General features: G+C 45.8%; 2 protein-coding genes and 1 long non-coding RNA gene across 7 annotated transcripts in view; 1 reads left to right on the top strand and 2 right to left on the bottom strand.

Moving 5' to 3' along the window:
• Window positions 1-3,947, top strand: part of SEC23A (SEC23 homolog A, COPII coat complex component) — a 42,080-nt gene extending 38,133 nt beyond the window's left edge. For all 3 annotated transcript variants that reach the window (XM_038756106.1, XM_038756107.1, XM_038756105.1), the window contains 2 exons: window positions 211-276; window positions 2,785-3,947. In XM_038756106.1, the coding sequence (XP_038612034.1) occupies window positions 211-276; window positions 2,785-2,874 (156 nt within the window). In that variant the 3' untranslated portion in view covers window positions 2,875-3,947. The remainder of the gene's footprint in view (window positions 1-210; window positions 277-2,784) is intronic.
• Window positions 2,174-16,984, bottom strand: LOC119936654. The gene is made up of 8 exons (XR_005453815.1): window positions 16,443-16,984; window positions 15,753-15,831; window positions 13,952-14,026; window positions 11,236-11,389; window positions 6,907-6,994; window positions 5,995-6,091; window positions 4,575-5,044; window positions 2,174-2,329 (listed from the first exon to the last, which is right to left on the bottom strand). It is a non-coding gene; the product is annotated as an uncharacterized LOC119936654 (long non-coding RNA).
• Window positions 16,985-17,991: 1,007 nt separating this feature from the next.
• The window catches only part of STXBP6 (syntaxin binding protein 6), a 108,621-nt gene continuing 100,894 nt past the window's right edge, over window positions 17,992-25,718 (bottom strand). For 2 of the 3 annotated variants that reach the window (XM_038756245.1, XM_038756246.1), the window contains one exon: window positions 17,992-21,432. In XM_038756245.1, the coding sequence (XP_038612173.1) occupies window positions 21,158-21,432 (275 nt within the window). In that variant the 3' untranslated portion in view covers window positions 17,992-21,157. The remainder of the gene's footprint in view (window positions 21,433-25,718) is intronic. The other variant, XM_038756247.1, reaches the window with a different exon arrangement.

The raw sequence follows: 25,718 nt of genomic DNA on the forward strand, positions 1-25,718 counted from the left end.
GAGTGGATGGTGACAGTCAGTCACTAGCTATGGCTATGTGCTTTAAAGTTTTAGTGGTATCTTCCCCCAAATTAGATTGAATAGGCTAAAATTCATATTTTATCTACTATAATTTGTTGTGGAATTACTGTGAGAAAATCAACTGTTTTATATTTTCTGCAAACTCCTTTCTCCTGGATAACAATTTTCCTCCTTGCTTTTCTGTTAAAGGCTCGCTTCCTGCTTTCAAAAGTCAACCCATCCCAGACACATAACAACATGTATGCTTGGGGGCAGGTAAGGACTCTAAAGTACAGACTTTCATTCCCTTTCTAAAGATGCTGGGTTTCTGGTCTGGTTCCTATACCATAACATGGGGTTGCTAAATAATAGAACACAGGAAACTGGCCTGCAAGACAGCAGCCTATCTCAATGGCAGTAGAAATCCTTTTACTGAAGTAGCGGGAAGAAAAGTGCAGGGGAACAAAATCGATAGGACAAATTCAAAACAAGCTATAGCAGGTGAAACCTAAGAGGACCAAAAGCTGCATCTGTCAAGATGTAATGCTGCTAGGAAAACAAAGTACCAGGAAGCAAAATAGAATGAACACAGAGTTAATCCTTTACTTATGCCTAGCTCAATCATTAGTGGTTTTAAAGAGAAGCTCGAGGAGGGTTTAGATTATAACATTGGTGATAGTTAACTGTAATCATCTTCAGAAAGGTATAGCCAATAGACAGTTAACTTTGAACTGGCAAAAGTAATTTTTTGGTTATTCAGAGCCTATTTTTCAAATCTTCCATTTTGAAAAGTATTATTGGGGAGAACACTAAATTTAGAAATCTAAAGTCCTTTTTTCCATCTTTGATTTTGCAGCTGCCTTTATAGGAATCTTGAACAATCTCAGTCCTCTCTGCGTAGTTTTCCCATTTGAAATACTTGCTGTATAATGCATTATCATAATTTTTTGTTTACGATCCTTTCCTCCTTGACTATTGGAAAGGACCTTTTGAAAAAAAAAAATCTGTATTGAAACTCATTCATTCATTCATTCAATCGTATTTATTGAGCGCTTACTGTGTGCAGAGCATTGTACTAAGCGCTTGGGAAGTACAAGTTAGCAACATATAGAGATGGTCCCTACCCAACAGTGGGCTCACAGTCTAGAAGGGGGAGCTCAGTTATCTGCCAGAGCCTGACTCTGGCAGATAACTGAGGATAAGCAAATTTTTAAAAAATGTAATTGGAAATTTATTTGGGCCAAGAATAGATGGACTAAACATTGTCAGCTGCAGATTACTAGATTTGTCAGGAAAGTCACAGGTGATTTTGCCTGTAATTCCCAAATCTAGCCTATTTTCAGACATTCAGCATGGTGGCAAGGATTTTATCATTTTTTATTCTTAACTCCCATTATTGAACTGTGAGAAAGAAGAGGATCAGGGCTGGTAGCAATCTTTGGACATTCCTGTTATGCCCCCACTTACAGTCAGTCACTCCTGTCTTCTCCAGGGTTTTCACTTCCTTTTTTAAGATGAGGACCTCTGCTGGATTGCTGCCTGGCTCTTACATCAGACTTATTAATAGAATAGAATTATTATATTATTTAAAATGGTGACATGCTCCTGGGATATATTACTTATTAAAGATGATTAACCTGTTTCCCCCCCCCCCAACCCCTCCTGTAACCCTTTTTTGGTTGGGGGTAGTCTCTAAGGCTATGCCTCTCGCTATTTCATTTCACCCTCTAATTCAAAGGATCTTTTTTTCCAAATTTTCCTGGTCAGTTTGTAAAGGTGCAGCTTAAAATTACCCATCTGCTTTACGGAAGATCAGACCTGGAGGTTAGGCATTTTAATCCTTTTATTCATCTCCTCTGCTGTATTACACAGCTTCTGGGGTTCCCCTTCCCTGGATCAGCTGCAAACCATCCTAGGAAATCCATTGGACTTCTTTTCCAAACTAGCTTTCTTAATGGTGATAACACTTTGAGTTTGGGGAACAGTGTCATTCTTCGCCCCGAAAATGTTAACTCTACCTTGTCAGAAATAATCCTTCCTTTGAAGCCTGGGCCAATTTTCCACCATCCAGTGGCAAACATACTGAGGTAGAGAATGCAGGTCCATGAAGAGTTCATTATGAGCAGGGACTGTGTCTCTCATTGTACTCTCCCAAACACTTAGTACAGTGCTTTGCACATAGCAGGTGCTCAATAAATACAGCTGAATGAATGAATTCCAGAAAGGCAGCATGATTGTGACCCAGAGCACCAAACTGTAAGTCCAGCTCTGCCCATCCCCCTCAGTCTTCTCCACCAGGAGTCGGGGACAGCCATACTCCTAATTAAGCCTGGAAGGGAAGGGTATTGTTATGAGTGATCGTTGTAACTTATTATGGGAACCCTGCTTTTTTTTTTTTTTTGGACTGAAAAATTAGTTCTGATTGCATCCAGTGCTGCATTGCAATGTGGAGGCCCTTCAGGGACATTTTGAAGATGTTCAGAACCCATTTTGGCACTGGTGCTTGCGGTCTAAATAGTGAACCTAATTCCGGTTTATGACACAAGGAAGGTCAGCGGCACTGACTACCTACCTCAGCCCTGAGCCTTCCCTCGAATCTGCTCCTGCTGAGGCAATGCCGTGCCCTCCTCCACCCAACCCGAGCCGAGCCTTGACATCGTACTATAGTTGAGGTCCCTGGGAGGGAATTGGCTTTACTCCACTTTTAAAATGGCTGAACAGGGGAAAACTTTCCTTGCTTCAATCTCTGGAGCCTAACCCAGCTGGTTTTCCCTTTTTCCACAGGAATCCGGTGCACCTATTCTCACAGATGATGTCAGTTTGCAAGTCTTTATGGACCACCTAAAGAAACTGGCTGTATCCAGTGCTGCCTGAGGTTCCTTACTGCCCTTTTAAGGACCCTTAAAACAGCTGACATGGTAGAATTTCACCTTTTATTCCCTCCCCCTTTGAGTTAATCTTTCAACCAACAGCAAGTATATTAGATGCCAGATTGACAGTTTGGGAGAAAGCTAATATGTGAAAAACCCAAACGTTCACCTTCGTAGATTTCACTGAAATGCAATCAGAGCTGTACGAACAAAGTTGCTTTGCCTGGAGGCACTGCTATGAAACTGGTTTGAGAAACCAGATTTTTTGTACTGTGATTACTTTTTAAAGTTGAAAACGTGATTCTGCCTTGCACTACGGATTCATGGTTTAAAAAAGAAAGTGAACAAAAAATATGAGCATATCGAACTTAGCTTTCCTTACCATTATTTAGACCCTGCATATTTCTTTTCTGCAGTAACCAGCACTGTGTGTTTACATGCCGTATGTCTGTGCTATTGGGGAATACCCCCCCGCCCGCCCCTTCTCTCCCACTTTCCTCTTAGCAGATGTTTGTTCACACCCTACTTGTGATCCAGAATGAAAAGGACTAGCCACTTTTGGTTTGGTCGCAGGCAAACCCTGCACTCTGCGACTGTTAGCACTACATGCAGTTGGAGTCTAGTTTTTCTCTGACTTAATATTTTAACACTTTCTAGACTTCCTTTTTGGGGATAAATCCAGGAAGCTGCCATTCTTGTTGAGACAGTATTACACAGCATCTTCCATAACCAATAAGTCTGGTGATTTAATTCTGGCCTGGTTTTTACAAGTTAAGATTAGTCACCTTTACTCTTTAAAGTTTACATATAGCAAAATAAATGTTTACAGTGCTGAAGCCAGGCTTCGGTTTTGATGATGAACAAAGAGATTGTGCAATGACATTGCTTAAAAATGCCACCTTCGCATGAACCCACCTAACCAATCAATCGTATCCTGGTGAGATAAGCAGTACCTTTCTCCTGTTCGTACATTCTGTAACAATCTGGTGAAATAATTTGGTCTGTTCCCTTTTCTTTTAAGTAATGATGACAATAAGCTGCTTTGGTTCTGAATACCAATAAAGTTGATAATTTCCAGTTTATTTCTTTATTTACGTCCTGAGAGTGGTACCTAGGAAAACTAACTTACTCATTTGTACTGGCAGTGTTTTAATTTAGCTTCAAAAAGCCAGATGTGTATGGAAATAGAAGGTCACTTCACTTTTAAACTGCCCAGTCCCTTTTCTGAATCTTGAAGCTTACATTAGTGATTTGTGTTCCTGTTTGTAGCTGACCCTAATAGCTCTAAGGGAGGAGGCTCAACATCAGGGATGGCTTGTACCACTATTCATTTCTCCCAAATTGGGTTTCTTTGTTTCCATTAAAACAGTAGTTTATTTACTACTGAACAGCTGCTCAGCCTCTCTCTGTAAAACTCCCTGATTATTTTTACACAAGCTGTCCACAACTTAAGAATGTTGTGAGTCAAAGTGAGCAGTATATAAATGTTTCTAAACTTACACTTTCAGCATTGGAACACGTGTCCAATTTGGCTCGGAAATCAGCTACCTACTGTGGAATCTCTGACTCATCCTAAATACATTAATGGATCTATATTACACTTCGATAATCAAGTATTCGATTTTGGGTAAAAATAGGCATTCGACTTCTTTTGTTTCAAAAGCAGTCCCCATTTTCCTATGAGAAAAATCGGTTCCTACTTACATTTGGAAGAGATGCAGATTTCAGAAAGCCAGTCAGGTCCTAGGCTGTTGTGCCATGACAACTTGAGCTCTCAATGCACAGCTCATCTGCGTATTTGTGGTGACACCTTGGTAAAGATGGTCAATCAATGTCTCCCTTATCTTCCGTCCAAAAAATGAGCCTGGTAATAATGGCTAGCCCTTCTGCAGTCCACTGCACCCGAGGCTTCCAAATAACGAGGTCCAGGGTGACAGAATGGTTCCTGTCTGCTGAACTACACCAGCCAGACCAAGACGAAAGAAGAGCAAGTGCTCAGTGGCTGGTCGGTCTGTGGTGGGTGAGGAGAAGCTGAAGGGATCAGCCCTTCCCTTGGTATCACAACACCCACATGCCGAATGTCTGCTGGGGACAGCCGTGTCCCTAAAGAGACACCGATCTTGGGGGAGTGGGATACACTGGAGCTACCAACAAAGATTCTTTTCCTTTCGATCCTGCAAATTTGGAACAATCGACAAGGTCACTGAAAACATTTAGCAGCTCCTCAACTGTTTCTATTTGGGTTGTTTTAATAACCTCATGAGAGGGACTCAACTAGTACTCCCCATCTATTGGCAGCCCCTGCCTCTCAACTATTTAAGAAGAAAACTGAAAAAGCAGATTTCAAAGGCGTAAAACAATTCATCAAAAAAAACAAAGCCTAAAAACAAGTGGTATAATAAGTGCTTATACACCCACATCTTAAAAACCCCTGAATCTGGCCCAAACAACTTTTTGATGCCTGAGAGCAGAAATATCATAAAGGGCACAGGAGCCAGAGGACCTGGGTTCTAATTCCAGCTCCACCGCTTGTCTGCTGTGTGCCCTTGAGCAAGTTACTTCACTTCTCTGTGCCTCTGTTACCTCATCTGAAAAATGGGGATTAAGACTGTGAGTACCATATGGGACACAGACTGTAACCAGCCAGATTAGCTTATATTTAGTCCAGCTCTCAAGTGTGGTGCCTGGCACACAGTAAGCACTTAAATATATCAATTAAAATAAAAAAGGTGGGTGGACAAACGCTTTCTTTGACCCACTGTTCTTCTTGGACGTCTTTTAAAAGCACAACAAACATAGAATTCTAAAATTCAGTCAAACAAAACATTTGAACAGTAAAATTCCTTACCAAAGTGCTCCTCCTTCAAATGAACATAGCAATGACATTTTGGGCTAGACAAGGGTAGCATAAGCCCATCAATTACTGGCCTAGACTGGAGATTTGCAACTGTTTTTTTGCCGTACAATGTTCTCCCGTGTTTTCTCTCTCTTCCTCCTCCTCCCTGGACTTTCCATTATGTGCCACTATACTTGTTCCCTCTATGGTTTTGGGAGTAGACCAGTTTCTCACTGAGCCCCCGGGGTTCATGATTTAATGCCCAAATGCCCCGGGACAAGGACTCACCCTTCTCATCCATCGAATCATGTTGGCCAACTCGCTTGATGAAGGTGCCGTATCACAGCAAGATTCCTCTCTCTGAAGAGGCAGGAGTAACCTCTTTCTGAGGAAAGACAGAGCAGTGGGTCAGCTAGGTGAACTGCGAACAGCAAATGAGTCCTGGCCAAATGGATGGAAATCATTATGTGGGCGGGGAATGTGTCTACCGACTCTGTTATATTGCTACATTGTCTTCTAGTAAGAGCTCAATAAATATGGGTATTGCTGCTTTTTATATAAGTTTCATGGGGCCTCAGCCTGCAACGTTATTTGTTATTCATTCAATCGTATTTATTGAGTGCTGTGTGCAGAGCACTGTGTTATGCCTGAAGACTGTCTCATAACCAAGTCAGCAAGCATTTGTTGACCTCTTCAAAAAAACAAAAAAAGCATCCAAGCTGGGTGGCAGGTGGTCTAGGGGAAAGAGCAGGGGCTTGGGTGGCAGGAGATCCACATTCTAATCCTGCCTCCACCTCTTCTTGCCTGTTGTGTGAACTTAGGTGGGTCAGTTAACTTCTCGGTCCCTCAGTTTCCTCATCTGGAAAATGGAGATAAAATTCCTGTTCTCCCTCAGTTCTACTCCTGGCTCCACCACTTGCCCGGTGTGGGACCTTGGGCAAGTCACTTAGCCTGTAAAATAGGGAGGACCCCTTATGTGCTTGATATTCAACCCTCTCGCCTCCACCCAGCAATCATGTACCTATCCTTACACTGTGCCATTTACCTGATCATTAATTTATTTTAATGTTTGTTCCCCCTCCCCACCACAGATTACGGACAGAGATCAAGAGTATCAGCTGTGTCCCATGTAATGATCTCGGGTCTACCTCCATACCTGGCATATAATAAATACCATAATTCAATTAAATTAATATTTACCTTTTTAGCGAACTATCGCTGGTGAACACACCCTGGTTTTCCACTGCTCTCGAAATCCTTGTTGGGGATGCTATGATGAGCACTTCGCCTATGGGAATATAGAGGTTAAAACTCTTAAGTCATCTTGGATTTGCCCTCAGGCTCAACCTTGGCCTTCTGTTCTAGGTGAAGTGGCTAAAGGCACTGTCCATCCTGGTGGTAAACTCGACCTTGGTTTTCCTGGGGCCTGAAATCCCAGGGAATTTTATCCGAGGCATTTACTGACTGATGTACTCAGGAATCCCCGGCAACTGCCTGGCCTACAGGACTGCAAGGGAATCCATTCTGTCACTCTGCGTCTACTTCAGATCCCCAAGAAACCACTGACCTCAACTGTCTCATTATTTCAGGAGAAGGGAGTTTTAGGGGCTAAAATATCCAGACCTCTCTTGAAAGCATCTTGGCCTAGTGGAAAGAGCAAGGGGACCTAATCCCAGCTTTGCCATTTACCTACTGTGTGACCTCGGGCATTCATTCATTCATATTTATTGAGCGCTTACTGTGTGCAGAGCACTGTACTAAGCGCTTGGGAAGTACAAGTTGGCAAGTGACAACTTCTCTAGGCCTCCATTTCCTCATCTGTAAAATGCGGAGTCCGTACCTGTTCACTCTCCTATGATCCCGATGTCTGACTTGATTATCTTAGCTCTATCCCAGGGTTTGGTAAAGTGTTTGGCACAGTAAGCCCTTAACACATGCCACAATTGTTATTATTGGGGAAAAGCATGAAACTAGGAGTCAAAAGACCCAGGATCAAATCCCAGTTCTGTCACAGACCTACTGTTTAGGCCAACCCTTTAACCCCTCTTTGCCTCACTTTCCTCTTCTGTAAAACGGGGATGAGACATCTGCCCTCCACCTCAGATTTTGAACCCTGTCCTGTGTAGGGCAAGTACTGTACCTGATCTGATAACCTTGTTCTTTATTCCAGCACTCAACACATAGTGCTTAATAAGTACCTTAATTTTTAAAAACGGTATTTGTTAAGCACTTACTGTGTGCCAGGCGCTGTTCTAAGTGCTGCAGTAGTTACAACATAATCAGATTGGACACAGTCCCTGTCCCATATGGAGCTCAGAGTCTTAATCCCCATTTTGCAGATGAGGTAACTGAGCACAGGGAAGTGAAGTGAATTGCCCAAGGTCACACAGCAGACAAGTGGCAGAGCTGGGATTAGAACCCAGGTCCTTCTGACTCCCGGCCCGTGCTCTATGCACTAGGCCAAGCTGCTTCTCAATTGTTACTAATGTCCAGAGAGAGAGAGAGAGAGAGAGGGAGAGACTATACGAAATGGGAACCTATTAAAAGCAAGCCTTGGGCATCTGTAGCCAAGGCAATCAAGGTAAATCAAGGCCTCACTGTGAACAAAGGAAAAAAAAGACAGGAGAGTGGCAATATACAGAGAGATGCCGAAAAGGAGAGGGGAATATTGGAGTAAAAACATTTCAGAACTATTTCTAGTCTGCTCATCGTCTCCTGAATCACCTGTATATATGTTTGTACATATTTATTACTCTAATTATTTATTTTACTTGTACATATCTATTCTATTTATTTTATTTTGTTAGTATGTTTGGTTTTGTTCTCTGTCTCCCCCTTTTAGACTGTGAGCCCACTGTTGGGTAGGGATTGTCTCTATATGTCGCCAACTTGTACTTCCCAAGCGCTCAGTACAGTGCTCTGCACACAGTAAGCGCTCAATAAATACGATTGATTAGGAATCGACAATTATGCTCCACAAGAGGGCAGTAGCTACCGCTAAACCCGGACCAACATTTAAACTTCATTTCCGTTTGCATTGCAGTGCAGCTGGGTTGTCCCTATTCACTCTGCTATTTTGGCCCCTGACAAATAACCGCATTTTCATCCAGTAACCTCTCGGATCTTTCATGGCAAACTGTCACCGTAACCTGAAATAAAACTGGGCTCCAAACATTGAAAGGGTCGACATTTTAGTTTTCCATTAAGAACCAGAGACTGGAAAGCAGGAATATCACAGGCGACACACTTTAAATCTCTGAGCTACGAGAAGAAAACTTGAATGTGTGACCTTCAATACCGCCCTTGTCATCTCCCTCCAGGTTAGTCCTTCTAGATGAGGCAATTAAGGACCCGCCTTCATTTACTCAAGCGACAAGTGACGGAACATGTTCCTTATCAATCTATCACATTTATTGAACGCTTCCTGGGTGCAGAGCACTGTATTGAGCACTTGGGAGAGTACAATACAACAGAATTAGCAGACCCCATTCCCTGTCCATAACAAGTTTACAATCTGGAGGAAACTTACAATCTAGAAGGGAGAGTACAATATAACAGAATTTGTAGACAAGTTCTTAGACTCTTTCCTTTCAATTCTATATGTTTATCATGTTTGTCAAGCACTGGGGCAGATACAAGATAATCATGTTGGAGACAGTCTCTGTCCCACATAATGCTCACAGTCTAAGTACCTGTTCTCCCTTCTAGTTAGACTGGGAGCCCTTTGTATGACCTAGTTAATTTGTCTTGTCCCCAGCACTTAGAACAGTGCTTGACACATACCACACTTAACAAATGCTACAATAATACAAATTACTATTATTGTTAGTAGTAATAATAATAAGCAGGACGGAGTAGGATTTAATCCCCATTTTACGGATGAGGTCGAGAAGCTCGGCGACTTGCCCAAGGTCACAAGGCAGACAAGTGGCTAGGCTGGGATTAGAACCTAGGTCCTCTGAACTCCCAGCACTGTGCATTTTTCTCTAGGCCACTGTTTTCCTCCCGACATGCGTATACAGCCCAGCTGGAAAAGCTATACTCTTGGGTTTTATGCTGGAACAAAAGGAAAGCTTCTGTTCCAAATGGGAGATGGGAAGAAGCCCCCCAAGCTGGTGCAACTCATGAAAAGGGAATCTGTCACTGGGGTCTTTGTAAGTAGCGGCTAACCTAAGCGCAGTAGTCCCATTCCATAGAACACGCATCCTTATTCCCCAAATCCCAAGGTTTCCACGAAAGCATAGAAGTAGTAGGCCCCAGGGAGGGAGACTCTCATCCAATTCCCTCTCCCTCCTGCCTCCTTCAATCAGCCACCTCTCAGCTCAAGGAATCCCAGAGGGAATGTGGGTTTGGGAAGATGCCCTGACCTACCCCTCATAGGCATAGAGATTCTAAGCTCCTTAATGGCAAGGATTGAGCTGACCAACTCCACTGGACTCTCCCAAGCAACTAATACAGTGCTCTGCATAAAGTAAGTGGTCAATAAATACAACTAATGGAGGTGGACAGGACCCCACTAATATCAACCCTGAACCCCAATTCACCATCTAATAATAGTACTAATTATGGTATTTGTTAAGCACTTACTATGTGCCAACCACTGTTCTAAGTGCTGGGGAAAATACAAGGTAATCAGGTCCCACATGAGGCTCACATTCTTAATCCCCATTTTACAGAGGAGGGAACTGAGTCACAGAGAAGCTAAGTGGCTTGCCCAGGGTCACATGTCAGACAGGTGGCAGAGCCGAGATTAGAACCCACATCCTCTGACTCCCAAGCCCATATTCTATTTACTAAGCCATGCTGCTTCTCTGTCACAGCCCCTTATGAGTTTAGAGAAGCTGAGGTTTTCCAGGCATTCTTGGGGGGGGGGGGGGGGGTGTGTGTGTGTGTGTGTGTGTGTGTGTGTGTGTGTGGGTGGGGGTGTGTGTGTTTGGGTGTGTGTGTGTGTGTGTGTGTGTGTGTGTGTGTGTGTGTGTGTGTGTGTTTTCCAGGCATTCCTGTTTTTAAAAGTGTGTGTGTTTGTTTGCGTGCGCGCCAGTGCTTCAATTATTGCAAATCTATTGGGACCTTAGGTCCAGGATCATCATGTGGCACAGCAAAATGGGGGCAGGATAGATGTTAATGAGGTGAAATGGCCAAAGCAGGAGGGAGCAGGAGGAAAAACAAGGAACCTGGGTAGTTCACAAACTCAAGCAACCTCTCAGCCCCCAGATAACGGTGCTGGTCGTATTCTGATCAGACTTTCCAACAGAACCTATTCCCATCACAGCACAGCTTGCCTGGGTTTCTGCAGCCTCTAAAGAGCCGGCTCATCTTTGAGGTAAACTCAGACAGGGCAATATAAACGTCAAATTACGCTATTTTCTGTGACTAGAAAAACTTGAACCACAGGCACAAAGTCCTTTCAGAGCTATTTTCCCCAACAAATGTCCCCAGCAACTCTCACTCTACCGACTTCCAGGAATGCTAAGATCCGAGGCATTTTTGGCTCTTTGAGCTCCACTCTAAATGATTTGAAATTCTGACCTGAAGCTCTTCTGGACAGCAATAATGTCTTCTCTGGATCTCTGACGGGAGGCGATCCTCGGGGGGGACAGAGAGACAGAAGTTATTCCGGCCAGAAGTTATTTAATCCAGAAGCGAGGCCGGGATCAGTAGAGATAAGATGGCGCCAATGTACCTGGAACACATAGAAGACAGCTACGCTGATTAAAGGCAATTAAATATGCAATAAATGGAACCGCTCCACAGTCTGACAGTGCGAAACCACATGGATATCAGTGGGACGTAACTTCTGAGTGAGAAACAGTTTCCTGAGGGAGGTGAACCATCCCGCAGAAGCCCCACAAGCTTTTGGACGTGACCCAACGTCAGCTGTTGTGAACTGTGAAAATTCAGTCCCCAAGCTATTTAACTTTCCCTGAGTGAAAAGGAAGAGTTTACTGCCCCGGGCAATAGCAGAAAGGTCAACGGGGAGAGAGAGCAACCGAATGCAACTCAAATCTGAGCTCTCTGACAATTCAGGAGCTCTGAGCAGCGTCCGTGATCTTTCCTGCCTCTTCTGGGCAAATATGTCTGAGATCATCATCATCATCATCATCAATCGTATTTATTGAGTGCTTACTATGTGAAGAGCACTGTACTAAGCGCTTGGGAAGTACAAATTGGCAACACACAGAGACAGTCCCTAACCGACAGTGGGCTCACAGTCTAAAAGGGGGAGACAGAGAACAAAACCAAACATACTAACAAAATAAAATAAATACCATTTCGGGGATCTCCAGGAGATGCAGAAGCCCCAGAGAGCTGGAGGCTCCCTTCACCTTCAAACCTCTGTTCTCTCCATCTTCAATCAGTCAATATTATTCTGAAGCTTGGGGAGTCAATCAATACTCGTTCTCCCTCCCAGGTGAGGCAGGGACTGTGCCTGTTTACTGTTGGATTTTACTCTCCCCCAAGCGCTTAGTACAGTGCTCTGCACACAGTAAAGTGCTCAATAAATATGACTGAATGAATGAATGATCTTGTATTTACCCCAGTACTTACTAGAGTGCTTGGCACATAGTAGGTGCTTAACCAATACCACAATTATCATTATTATTATCACCATTAAGTGCAGAGGCCTATATTAAGCATTTGGGGTTGTGCATGATCCCTGCCCTCAAGGAGCTTACAATCTAGCTGGGGAGCCAGGAACTAAAATACATTTTCAAAGCCCTTCATTATCCCTACCTCCTCTGGGAAGCTTTCCCCAGTTAATTTTTCTTCTCCTCAGGTTTCATCTCCCCAACTATAAATTCAGCCACTTTGGCACCACTTGAATATTTTTGCACTCACATCCTCCGAGTACTCATCATTTCATGTCCCTTGCTATCTAATAATATTGAAACATTTCTTCCTCCTATCTGTGAAATTCCTGTCTCCACTGTAAGCAGGGATTACGTCTCCTATATCTATGGGTTCTCCCAAGTACTTAGCACAGTGCTTTGCACTCAGGTGCTCAGTGAATCCTATTGAGGGGATTGATGGGATGAGCTCCCAGAGTTGGATAAGAACCGGGAGCCATGGGGAAACGAAGCTGAGAGGACAAGCTGTGTCCCCATCCTGCTGACTGGCGTCTTGTCTCGCGGTCGCCGAGTAGAGGGGGAGCCGGCGGCTCTGGAACGAACGTTTTTCTACCGAGTGGTGGTAATTAGTGAGGCTGCTCTCTGCCGAACCCCCTCCCTTCCCCCTGGCCATCTGTCTTTGCAATGAACACACCGGTTTGGCTGCTATTTCAGTCAGATCCTGGCAGGTCAGCAACTGTTCATAGGTGTGGTGAAGCAGCAGAAAGATCCGTCTTCAGTTTTTCCAACCCCCAGCGTGAAGCCGTGGGTCAGGGCCCAGGGCTGGCTAGTTTCCCCCTACGTAACCCCATCCTGCCTCTCCATTCTCCCTCCATGTCTCTCTCCCTGCTCCCTTTCCTCCTCCTCCCTCTCCCTTGATCTCTGAACCGGGGGCAGACTCTGCCTCACCATCAGGAAAAGTTACATTTCTTTGGCTTGCCTTGCCTTCAAAAGGACTCGCCATCGACCTCCGGCCCACGTCATCCCCCGGGCCTGGAATGGCCTCCCTCTGCCCATCCACCAAGCTTGCTCTCTTCCTCCCTTCAAGGCCCTGCTGAGAGCTCACGTCCTCCAGGAGGCCTTCCCAGACTGAGCCCCTTCCTTCCTCTCCCCCTCGTCCCCCTCTCCATCCCCCTTATCCTACCTCCTTCCCTTCCCCACAGCACCTGTACATATGTATATATGTTTGTACATATTTATTACTCTATTTATTTTATTTGTACATATCTATTCTATTTATTTTATTTTGTTAGTATGTTTGGTTTTGTTCTCTGTCTCCCCCTTTTAGACTGTGAGCCCACTGTTGGGTAGGGACTGTCTTTATGTGTTGCCAATTTGTACTTCCCAAGCACTTAGTACAGTGCTCTGCACATAGTAAGCGCTCAATAAATACGATTGATGATGATGACTCGGAGCTCTCACACGGCTGGGAGAGGAGTGATTTTTCTTTCACTTCTGTGAGATGGGATGGAATCAAGTCTCAGAAGGATTCTGACAGTCTGGAGCCTAGTCTCCCCACCAGGCCTTTTGTTACTGTGGCTGAAAAATGGTTCAAACCCAACATGGGGGCTCAGTTCTTTGCGCTGGGCCCTGAAGGGAACGGTCTTCGAAGCACAAACAAATGGTGAAGCTCCTACCTGCCTCGCACTAGGACGGGAGGGCTGGCCGGCTCCTCGTGACACAGGTGTGCTGCCTTGGAGAGACGCTGGCCCCTGGGAGAGTAATGATTTTATAAACATTGAAATCCCCTAATTTCAAGTTGCACACATGGAAATCAAGGGGACGGGATTTGCTTGCAGATGTGGTCTTTTCTGAGCGACCTCCAAGGTGTTTGGAGCTGAGTGAGCTGTGGGGGTGGCCCTCAACCTACCCCCTTCCTGGCCTAATAATAATAATCATAATTGTGGTATTTGTTAAGTGCTTACTATGTGCCACGCACTGCACTAAGCACTGGGGGTAGATATAAAGTCATGAGGTCCCACATGAGGCTCACAGACTATGTAGGAAGGGGAACAGGTATTGAATCCCCAATTTGCAGATGAGGGAACTGAGGCATCGAGAAGCGAAGTGACTTGCCCATGGTCACACAGCAGACAAGAGGCAGAACTGGGATTAGAACTCAGGTCCTGTGACTCTCAGGCCCGGGCTCTTTCCATTAAGCCACACTGCTTCTACTGGCCTGAACTACTTTGACACATCAGACAACAGTGGGGACACTGAGGCCCAAATGGGTTCTGTGGCATTTTCCACCTGCCGCAAATTGGCCCCCCAAACAGGCCCTGCTGAATGAGGATTAGAATGGGGATGTCACTATTGCAGCAGAATTCAGATCGTGAGCACCAAATGGGACTGGGATAGATTCTGGTTTGATGACCTTGTTTCCATCCCAGCAATTCGCACAGTGCTTGGTGTCTTGTGAGTACTTGGATGGCTGGAGTCTCATGTTGGGAATGAGACTTCAGCTTCATAAATCCCATAATGAACAGAAGGCTGGAGACTGCCAAGAAAAAGGCAGGGGCAACACCAGAGCAAGACAACTCTTCTGCGGCCCCGAGAGAATTGAAGATTACAAAGATAGATCCTGGCATTTGGGTCTCAGTATTGGAGTACAGAGTTTAACTTAAAACCAAACACATTCCACTCGACAGGTCAATTTTACTTATTTTATGCCAACAGTGAGTTCCACGTGGGACTGTGTCCAATCTGATCATCATGCTTCTATCACAGCGCTCAGTACAGCGCTTGACAGAGTGAGCATTCAACAAGTACCACAATTATTATGACCAACAGCACCTGGATTGTCCTAGCGGAACAGTGATGTCATGTTCACTAGCCTGGAATACACTTTGCCTGGATACGTCTACACTCAAGCTGCATGCTCAGGATTTCTTCTGATCCTCACCTGTCAGTTTTCAGCTCACAGATGTAAGTGCACATTCCAAAGTAAACATTCCCTTTCTAAAATCTGTTTGTTCCTTAGGGAAAATACCACCTCCAAAACCGTTTCGATTTGAGTAGACACTGGTGACCATATCTGAGACCATCACCAAGGGGTAATTCTGTTTGGAAAAGAGGGGGACCCTTGTCTCCCCGCCGAACCCCTAGACTTCTTGAGGAGAGACAGCAAAGAAACTCAGATAAATCCAGCAGATGGCATTGTAATGACTAACATGAAGATTCAAAGAATGAAAGGGTAGATTTCTGTGTGAATGAGAAACCAGAATGACTTGGTGGGGGGGGTGTGTGTGTGTAATAAATCAAAACAACAACAAAAAAAAAACCCTAAACCACACAAACAACGGAACCAAAAAAAGGCCATTCTCTTGATAGGTCCCTGAACACAGACACAGCTTGCGGGACAAGAGATTACGCCACGGCTCTGGTTACCCTGAGTCGAGCCACTTGGTGTATTCTGGAAGAGAGCAGGAGAGGAATTACCTTTGATAAGCCGTGGACCGGATCTCACAAGCAACCAAGCCACAGGGAAGTTACAGAGTCATCTTGCCTTCTATGTCACCTGAAAAACCACAATAAAACAGCAAAGCAATTACTGTACAAGACTACCGAACCAAGACACTCCTTAGCAAGCAGTGTGGTTTCTGGCTCGGCCTTCCCGAATACTGGGACAGGCCTGCGGCTCAGTGAAAAACACACACAATTCCCTCGCAGGGGGATGGGAGGCATGATGCAGGTTGTGAGGGTAACTGGAGCAGAACCCTAAATGAGGAGTCTACTGGGGTTGGCGTTATGACACTTTCCCAGAGGCAGCTTGTTCGATCTAAAATGCTGCATGGTGGGCAGCGGGAGTAAGCTACAGAACCGTGGGTTGGCCAGCAGGAATCTCCAGCTTCCAACCCCTCCAGGTTTCCCCAAGTCAGGGGCCCAGAGCGCCTCAGTGGATCCTCGGAAAGGGACTACTGCTGGGGTCTCAGCCCCATCCCCCTTCTATTTGGTGAAGTTTGTAACCTAGTCAATGGAGACAGGGCAATGAGAGAGGTGGAATACAAAATTACCTCCCCAAAACTCTCTTCTCCCCCCCACCCACCTCCCCCGCCCCCCACAACCCTCTTGATGCTTCAGTCCAAGGAATAAAACAAATTGGGGACAGGAAGAGGGTCTCGACTGTACCATTAACTGGCTGGGAGTATCCATCCACTTCATTTCCCCGGCAGTTCTCCCTCTGTCGGTTCCTCTGTTGCGGCCCCTTGGATGCTCCCGAAGGCTCATCAGATAACAAGCACGGCGATCCCAGGACAGGCAGAGAGATGGGTTCGCGGCGACGTGCCGGTGGAAAGAGGGAGGCCCAGACAAGGACCTGTTGTGCCTACTGCCCCCGTCCAGGCCCAGAGACGTGGACCCACCACAGATGGCCCATCCAGCACCCTGAGCAGCTCCGACAGTGCTGAGGCTGCCACAAGCTCAACCTCAAGTTGCAGGACACAGTTCCCAAAAACAAAGTCCCGGTACTCAGTCCGTTACAGTACTCAGCGCCCCTGACCCTGTCTCTGTTTGTTGGTCTACCTCTTTTTATTATTACTAATATATTGTTATTAATATATTAGTGCCACATTACCATTGACATCAAAACTACGCTATTACCTTATGAGGATGAAGTCTTTAAGGTTCTAGTTTGCTTTGATCTGTGCTGACAGCCTCTTTGCTGTCGGTTGCCTGACAAAAACCAACCAAACTCCAATCACCTGTTTGGTTGCTGTTTGCTCATTCTCACTCGCTCTCCTCCCCAAACCCGCTCCTCCTCCTCCTCAGTGCCTCCCAATCCACTCTCCCTGCTGTGTGGCTTTATAGGTTGGTCAGTGACTTTCCCAAGATTTGGCGGGTCCCCAGATGACCCCTACACTTGACTCTTTCCCCATTAACAGCCAACTGTGAATAGCAGCAACACAGTTGACTCAATCTCTGTTTCCTTTAAGATTCCACAGAGTGTCTGAGAGCTCAGGGAATGAAGACACCTGTAGGGGCAAGGACAGGGAGCTTCTGAAAGAGCAGCACTTCAAGGGATAATAAGAACGCTAATAATGCTATTTTGTGGAGTGACACCATCGTTTCACCTACCGGAAGTCCAGGAGCGTAGGACTCCCGCGATTCAGGAATTGAATCTTTTTCTAAAGATTCCCTGTAGTCCCCCAAAATACCAAATAAACATACCTTTATTTCCTATTGCTTCTTCCTACTTCACTTAGTCTACTGTCTCCCCTGTTAGGTGGTAAGCTCCTTGAAGGCAGGATTCAGGGATCACGCTACTGTACACTCTCAAGCACTTAGTACGGGCCCTCGATAAAGCAAGAAAGACTACTGATTGATTGATTAGTGGAAAAGGCACAAGTTATCCTGTAATTTTAAATTCCATCTCTCAATTTCCAACGTGCAAGGGAAGTCACACAAGCTTTCAAGCTTCACTTGTCCTGCTGACTGGTAGTGGAAGTTGTGTTCTCAGGGTTCAAGGTTTCTATCATCTGTATTGTTCTTTCCCAGTGCTTAGTTCAGTGCTCTGTATATAGTAAGCGCTCACTGAACACTACTACTAAGACTACATTGCCATCCAACCATCACCCCCGTCTCATTATTTTCCTCTGAGTCTGAAACAGGACATTGGGTAATTGTGAGGGCAGGGTGGGGGGAGCACCCCAGCCCCCAAAACACCACCAAAAAACACCTCTCCAGACTTAAAATGTTTAATGAAAAAATGAGAGTTTGCAACAATCATCAACAGAGTAGCCCCACTTGCCTTGGAATGAAACAAAACTCTATTTGACAGCCTTGAAAACATCTCTGAAATTAAAACACTGTACAACAGATATCAGCAGTTTCACAATTTGGCAAATTAGAGTACGACCTACCTTTATGACCACTTGTTTAAGAACATTCTCCAAATATTTTCACATGAACGCACAACCTTTTGCTAGCTACCAAAGTAAAGACAGAGTTCACTGGAATTTTATATCTAACACACAACCTTCATTCTTTGCGGATCTTAAAAAAAGTGACTACAGCTACCGATCCTGTTACATTTTACAAATACATTCTGTAATATGAAACATTAACCTGAATAAAGGTATACTTCCTGTACACCGATGCCTAGTAATACTAGAGTGGACTACGACGGCTACATTCCGGGAAGAATTTGCAACACTGTGAAGTTTTCCCTTCCGTGTGGGATGGTGTTCGGGAGTTTCATCAGGAACACTACATCCAGAAATGTAATGGGGAGCTGGAATGAAACAAATTATCACCTTCTCTGAGCACAATAAACGGGACTGGCCCCAAATCATCAACATCTTTTGTAGTTCTTTGCCCTGGGATGTGACCTTGTAATACTTTAATATCATAGCACCTTCTAACCAAGAATCTCAGAGAAGCACACATCACTAACAAAAGCTCCAGGGCTCCTCACAACCGCCCTGTGAAGTAGCTAGGGAAAGAAAAGGAATTTATTTCCTTGCTCTACAGATGACTAAACTGTGGGAAGGTAGGTCAAGGAGTTTCCGAGGTCAAGAAGCCAATCAGTGAAGGAAGCTGGGAACTCATCCAGACATCCTTGCTTCTCATCAAGACAACTTTCCCCGAGAACACAGGGCTCAAGAGTGCCAAGGGAAGTTAAGAGAGGCACAGAGTAGTGCAGAAAGCACAAAGTGAGGAGATGTAATTAACACCGGTTCAGCTCAAAAGGAAGGGCTGGGAATTTTATATTATGCTTCTGACCTCACCTGCTCAACCTCAAGGCAGTGCGCCCTAATATCGTGCTGGGTTTTATTTGCTGGTAACCAGTCCTCCTCCACAACCCCACCCCTCAGTCTGGATTTTCTGGGGTTGTAGATTTGCTCTGTAAATTATTTATGCCATCAGAATATCCATGCGATAGCAGGGATCCAATCTGTGGTTCTAAAATTTATATCTAGGGGCTTATGCAGAACATAATTACTTCACGGCGCTCTCTGTAGCAAGCAGTCTCCCTGGGCCCCCCTCTGCTTAGTTTGGCAATAGTTGTCGAGGGTGTGTGTTGCATTCGATAAGGAGTGAGACTGAAGGCCGAGCGATTGTGTCTAAGAACTGGGCGGGGGTAAGATTGGAGAAAGCTAATCACTGAAGTGGGGGATGGTTTCCAAGTTCTCAATATTCTGGTGACAACAGCAATAATTTCCCAGAGCAAGGGCTGGGCTTATTTGGGGTAATGCATGGAAGGTGTGCTGGGGCAATTCTCTATTCCTCCATGATATTGGTACTAAGGAGGTAGCAAGCTGCCGACCTCTTTAAACTACTTTTGTGAGACGAAAGAGAAAAGCAACACACAAAAAAATCTCAATACCGGTTGTCTTTCCTGAATAATCTCTGGCCAAAGATGATTATCTGGAAGAGCTCCCTCAGAGGATTCAGAAATAGGACTCAGATGAATCCCGTCTCCAACTCGACATTGAAGTACCGCCGGAGAGATCTTTCCCCCCAGAGCTACAACTTTCGTTCTCAATTCCCCAAGACAGCTTGATCAGGTGACCTTTGGCTGTGCAGAATGGCATAAATAATGCAAAGGCTTCTCATTCCCTCCGTGGAAGGCTGCAGCACACTCTGATTAGGTCAACTTTGGCTCAACAGTAAGGTGGGAACCGAGAAAAAGGTTCTGAAGTATCATGCGGTTTGAAAAGCAATGAACAGCAGGGCGAGTCTGAGCTGGGGGGAGGATGGCACTTGGCCTCTGCGTGCTCATGAAGGGTGGGAGCATTAACCCAGGGCTTAGGCTCTGACCCTCTGAGCAAACAAGTGCCCCCAAAGGCTCTGAGGGCAGAGCTGTCATAAGCAAGACCTGGAAACTGTCCTTCCTCCAGGAGAAGGGTTAGTCCACTTGTCCATCTGGACTGAAGCAGGGAAGGCAGGCATCAAATAGACAGGGGGACTGCTTAATGACATACTAGCAACCGCCGGGAGACTGTTTTTTCCCCTCCCAAAACGCTTCCCATTTAAATGACCTGAAATAAATAGTAAAATTAGAACAATAATACTTAAAAAAAAAATCAACACAGGTCAGACATAAAGGAACTGCACAGGGGCCCGGCTCAGTGACCTGCAACAAGGCAGGCCTAGATAAATATCCCACCGTCCCTAGGTAATAACGTGTCTCAAGGGCTACAGACCAGACCAGGGGACTTCATCATGAAAATAGCACGGAAAATAGACACTTAGGCTTCCCATTTCACTTACAAAGCTCTCTAAGACCTGGACCAATATGTTCTTTATAAAATCCAAGGCTTCTTTAGTGAGACTGCTCATTTTCGGGCAAAGATAAGGAAAGGGAAGCCTGAGGTTTGGATATCACATGTCTCCCAAACAGCCAACACTCAAAGCCAACGTCCCGCCACACTACAGTCTGAGTGACTGATCCTGAAAAAGGGTGCAAATTGGGAGTGAAGCAGAGACAGCAGATTCATCTTGGGGGTTCAGGTTTCAAGCGCTGGCGAGAGCCAATGCCGCCTGCGCTTCCCAAGACACAACTGCCTGTCTCGAGGGATTGGGGCTGGTGAATGCTGACGCCCAACTTCTCCTTGCATGAGCTACACAGACAGCATGTCGTCAGTCTTGGAATTTTATTTCCGAATGACAGTGGTAACATTGGACGCACCCAAACTGAAATGTTTCACTCCAGAAGAAAAAAGTGGGCTTTGCTGGAGTACCCAGCAGAGTTTAACATTTGGTCCAATTTTCATAGTTTTCTTAAGAAAACAAAAACAACCCCTTCCACAACGCCCCCAACCCTGGGCAAATCAAAAGAGGCAAAAACAACCACCTCCCCGCTCCCTTCACTAACCTAACTGGTGGGAAAATCCCAACCAGAGTCAAAGATACTGCAGCATTTCTCCACTTGCTCGCCCAGAGATGTCAGAACAAAACATCTCCCCCCACCCCCGGCCCCGCTCCCCAAACTGACACCTGCGAAACAAACACACACACACACCCCCACACCCCCACACACGCAACTTCCACTGAATTGGCAAGGAGAAGCAGGTGGAGATTTGGGTTTCTTGTAAAAATTGCTCAACCAAACTTTCCAGTTTTTCGTGGGAGGTTCTCGGGGATGGAAAGTCCCTCAGCATTTGTGCTTCATGGCCAGCTGGAAGAGAGGAGACATGGAGAATGTGAGTTTAGCCGATCTCCTTAAGCAGAACGGCAATGAGAGCAGCGGGTTCAGAAGACAGCTCCCTTCAGCATTTTTCCTCATTCACCATTATCTATGCCATCCTAAGGAACCAAGAGAAATCTTGCTGGGTCTGGCTCATGGCCCATCCTGCCAGTAGTCTGTCTCCAACACGGGATCCAAAGAACATGAGGAGAATCAGTAGAAGGTGGGCGGGTGGGGGTGGTCCCCCTTGACACCTGGCCTCATGGCAGACGGCTAGTGATGTGTTTTCCAATAACCTGCTGCTGAACCATGAAGACCTTTACCTGAAATGTGTGGATGGCTTTTGCCGCTCCAACATTCTAAGCGCTTAGTACAGTGCTCTGCACACAGTAAGCGCTCAATAAATACGATTGATTCTACGGCAACAGATTTGAGGCCCAACTCTTGGCCGGTTTTAAATAATTAGAAATGAAGTAAATGACAGGACCATCCTCTTACACACCACAGCATTCTTTCTGAAGCCCTCAAAGCATTTCCACATCTGTTACTTCCTTCCTTTGACGGGTACAGATATTCATTTACAATTTTTTTCTGGGTTTTCAACCAGGACAAGAATAAAATGGGTGTACGGTTTTTGCGTCTTTTCAACTTGTTTGAACACAGAAACTACTAAAAGCTGATTACATTAATTGTGAAAAAAATAACCTCGCTATATTTCCACACTCTGGTTTTACTCTGATATTCACGGGGAACCAGGACCAGACCCATTTGAAAAGACCAGTTGATGCCCAGAGAGGTTTAGTGGCTTGCCTAAATTCACCCAGCAAATCCATGATGGATCTAGAACTCAGGCCTTCTGATTCCCAATTTAGTGCTTTATCTGAAGGAACAAAAATCAACATCTTTCAAATCTGGACCTTAAATCACCTTTGTTAGGTAGGGACCGTCTCTATGTGTTGCCGATCTGTACTTCCCAAGCGCTTAGTACAGTGCTCTGCACACAGTAAGCACTCAATAAATACGATTGAATGAATGAATGAACTACTCACAAAGAATGGAGAAAGGTCAAGTGCAGAGAGGAAATGATAACATTGTCAAAAAAGCCCCAAACCAACAACAAGATTAAGCACCTGTTCTGTGCCAAGTACCGTGCTAAGAATTAGGGTAGCAACAAGATAATCAGGCCAGACACAGTCCCTGTCCCACATAAGGCTGTGCGGCTCAGTGGAAAGAGCCTGGGTTTTGGAGTCAGAGGTCGTGGGTTCAAATCCCAGCTCCGCCACTTATCAGCTGTGTGACTTTGGGCAAGTCACTTCACTTCTCTGGGCCTCAGTTCCCTCATCTGGAAAATGGGGATGAAGACTGTGAGCCCCCTGTGGGACAACCTGATCACCTTGTAACCTCCCCAGCGCTTAGAACAGTGTTTTGCACATAGTAAGCGCTCAATAAATGCCATTATTATTATTATTATTATTATTAAAAGTGGGGAGTAAAGGGAATCATAGACTCCATTTTACAGATGAGGAAACTGAGGCTCAGAGAGGTTAAGTGACTTGCCCAGCACCATGCAGCAGGAAAGGGGTGGAGCCAGCCTAGAACCCAAGTCTCCTGCTTTCCAGTCCGGGCCCTTTCAGTCCCTCTTTAATCCCCAAAATATTCACCTTTGGGAAATGACTCGAGCTGGTGCACTGCACTTGACAGTGAAATTGTTACAGACGAAAGGTGAACAACTGTCTGAATGGAGAAGTGGACACGCTTCAAGAACTCTTCTGGCGGGATCTGACAAGTGCATTCCGTTGAAAAGTCAAATCTTTCTAAACGCCAGCCCAGCACCTGCTAGCTCCCAAGCCCAGCCAGGCCTCAGGGCTCTTTGTTAATGGAAACTGGACATCAGCCAACGAGGGCAATGCCCTGGGCCCGGCCGCCTTCCAGCAGGAAGCACAGAAAGGGCCTCACCACACCCTCCCGGACCCAAAGCTGCCTTTAGGGAACCATTTGCCAACTTCACAGGCCCTAAGATTCTTTGAGACCAGATCAAGAGGCCCAATGATTAATCAATCAATCAATACTATTTTATTGACCATTTGTTCTGTGCAGAGCACTGTGCTGGTTAAGTGCTTGGGAGAGTACAACAGAGTTATTGCCCCTGAGGTGCTTAAAATCTAGTGGGGGAAACCGACTCGAAAATATATTACAGTTAGGAGAAAGCAACAGAATTTAAATTGCTATGAGGACAGGGAGGTTGAGGATGCAAGAGCTTAGGTGACATGGGAGTGCGGCAGTGACAGTAGCTGGGGGAGAGGGGACTAGGCTGGGGAGACTTGAGATTAATCAGGGAAAGCCTCCTAGAGGAGACGTGATTCCAAGAGGGCTTTAAGGATGGGGAGAGCAGGGGTCTGCTGGATGAGAAGTGGGAGAGAGCTCCAAGCAGAAGGTTGGACGTGATCAAGAGGTCGATGGCGAGAGATAAGGAGGTGGCAACATGAGCAGGTTGGCTAGTTAGGAGTGAAGGGTGAGAGCTGGGGTGTAGTGGGAGAGGAGTGAGGATAAGTAGTGGGGAGAGCTGATGGAATGCTTTAATAATAATCATAATTGTGATATTTGTTCAGGGCTTATTATGTGCCCAACACTGCACTGAGTGCTGGGGTAGGTAAAAGATATCCCCTGCCCCACATGGAGCTCAAAGTCTAAGTAGGAGGGAGAAACAGGTATTGAATCTCATCTAATGGATGAGGAAAGTGCGGTACAGCAAAGTGAAGTGCCTTGCCCATGGTCACACATCAGGCAGAAGCACGTACCGAATACCCTAATCTTGACGACTTACAATCCCCCGACGTCGCTCTCCCCAGCCATCCCGCAATTCCCCTGGCTGTGTCTCCACCTCTGCAGTTGGCAGTCTCAGGCGGACCCACTCTCCGATCTTGGTCGTCCTTCAGTTTCTTTGCCCCACAAGCCACCGGGTTCCTTGACCCGCCGGGAGGCAGTGGGTGCGAACTGCCTCCTGCACTATTTAATATCAGGCGATTCAAGCCCCGAACTAAAGTGCTGAATGCCCTGCCTTCACAGAGCCCAACGATTAATCCTGGATCAGCATCGCCAAACTGCTTCTCATCAACCTGTTAAGCTACAACTAATCAATGCGGGCCAACTCACTGCCATTAATTTCTTCCGGGGAATTCTTCTCTGAGCACAGCAGCCCTACACGGGCCATGCTGGGCATCTGGGTTGGGGTGCCCAGTTTGAACTTACACTGAGGATGTTGTTTTCTCATAAAGGCAATCACTGCTCTGGCCTGGGTTGAGGCCTGGCAAATGTGCTGTTTCACTAGGTAAAAATCTGGCTGACCGCTGACCTCTCCCACACGGGCTCCGTACGGGGTTTGGTCCCCTACCTCCTCTGAGTTGGATTTGAAGTTTGAAGACGTTACTAACCCCTAAGGCCCTGGGAGGTACAGGATGAAGCAGCTGGCTGGATCCTGTTCGTGACAAATCATCTTGTCAAACAAATCTGCTCTCGACCCCCATGACCTCATTCTCCTGCACTGAGCTTAGTGGCTTCTCTGACTCCTTCCGCCTCTTGCACAAAGCCTTCCCAGCCCAGGAGAGACTCTACTTTTCCTCAACCTCTATCACAGGCCAAACTACTCACTGTGTCTTGTTCTTCATCTCTTGCTGTCCCGGAACTCCCTGTCCCTCCACATCCAGCAGACTGCTGCTCTCCCTATCTTCAAGGCACTTCTAAAATCAACATCTTCTCTAGGAGACCTTCCATGACTAACCTCTCAATGTCCCCCTCAACCCCATTCCTTCCCCACTAATGATAATAATAATGATATTTTTAAAAGTGCTTACGATGTGCCAAGCACTGTACCTAGCACTGGGGTAGATACAAGATAATCAGGTCCCACCTGGGGCTCTCAGCCTAAGTAGGATGGAGAACAGGTATTGAATTCCCATTCTGGAGAGGATGGAACTGAGGCACACAGAAGTTAAGTGACTTGCCCACGGTTAAACAGAAGGCAAATGGTTGAGCTGGGATTAGAACCCAGGTCTTCTGACTCTTAAGCCCCTACTCTTTCCCCCAGGCCACGATGCCTCTCCACTACTGCCATTTTAACACGTGTGTCACCTAAGCGCTTCTGTATTCAACCTCCCAACCCTTACAGTAATTTAAACTCTGCTGCTTCTCTCTACCTGTAATTTACTTCAGTCTCCGTCTCCTCTGTTAGACTGTAAGCTCTTCGGGGGCAGACACTGGGACTACTAACTATACTGTAC

This window comes from Tachyglossus aculeatus, chromosome 14, assembly GCF_015852505.1.
Source record: "Tachyglossus aculeatus isolate mTacAcu1 chromosome 14, mTacAcu1.pri, whole genome shotgun sequence".
NCBI classification, from domain to species: domain Eukaryota; kingdom Metazoa; phylum Chordata; class Mammalia; order Monotremata; family Tachyglossidae; genus Tachyglossus; species Tachyglossus aculeatus.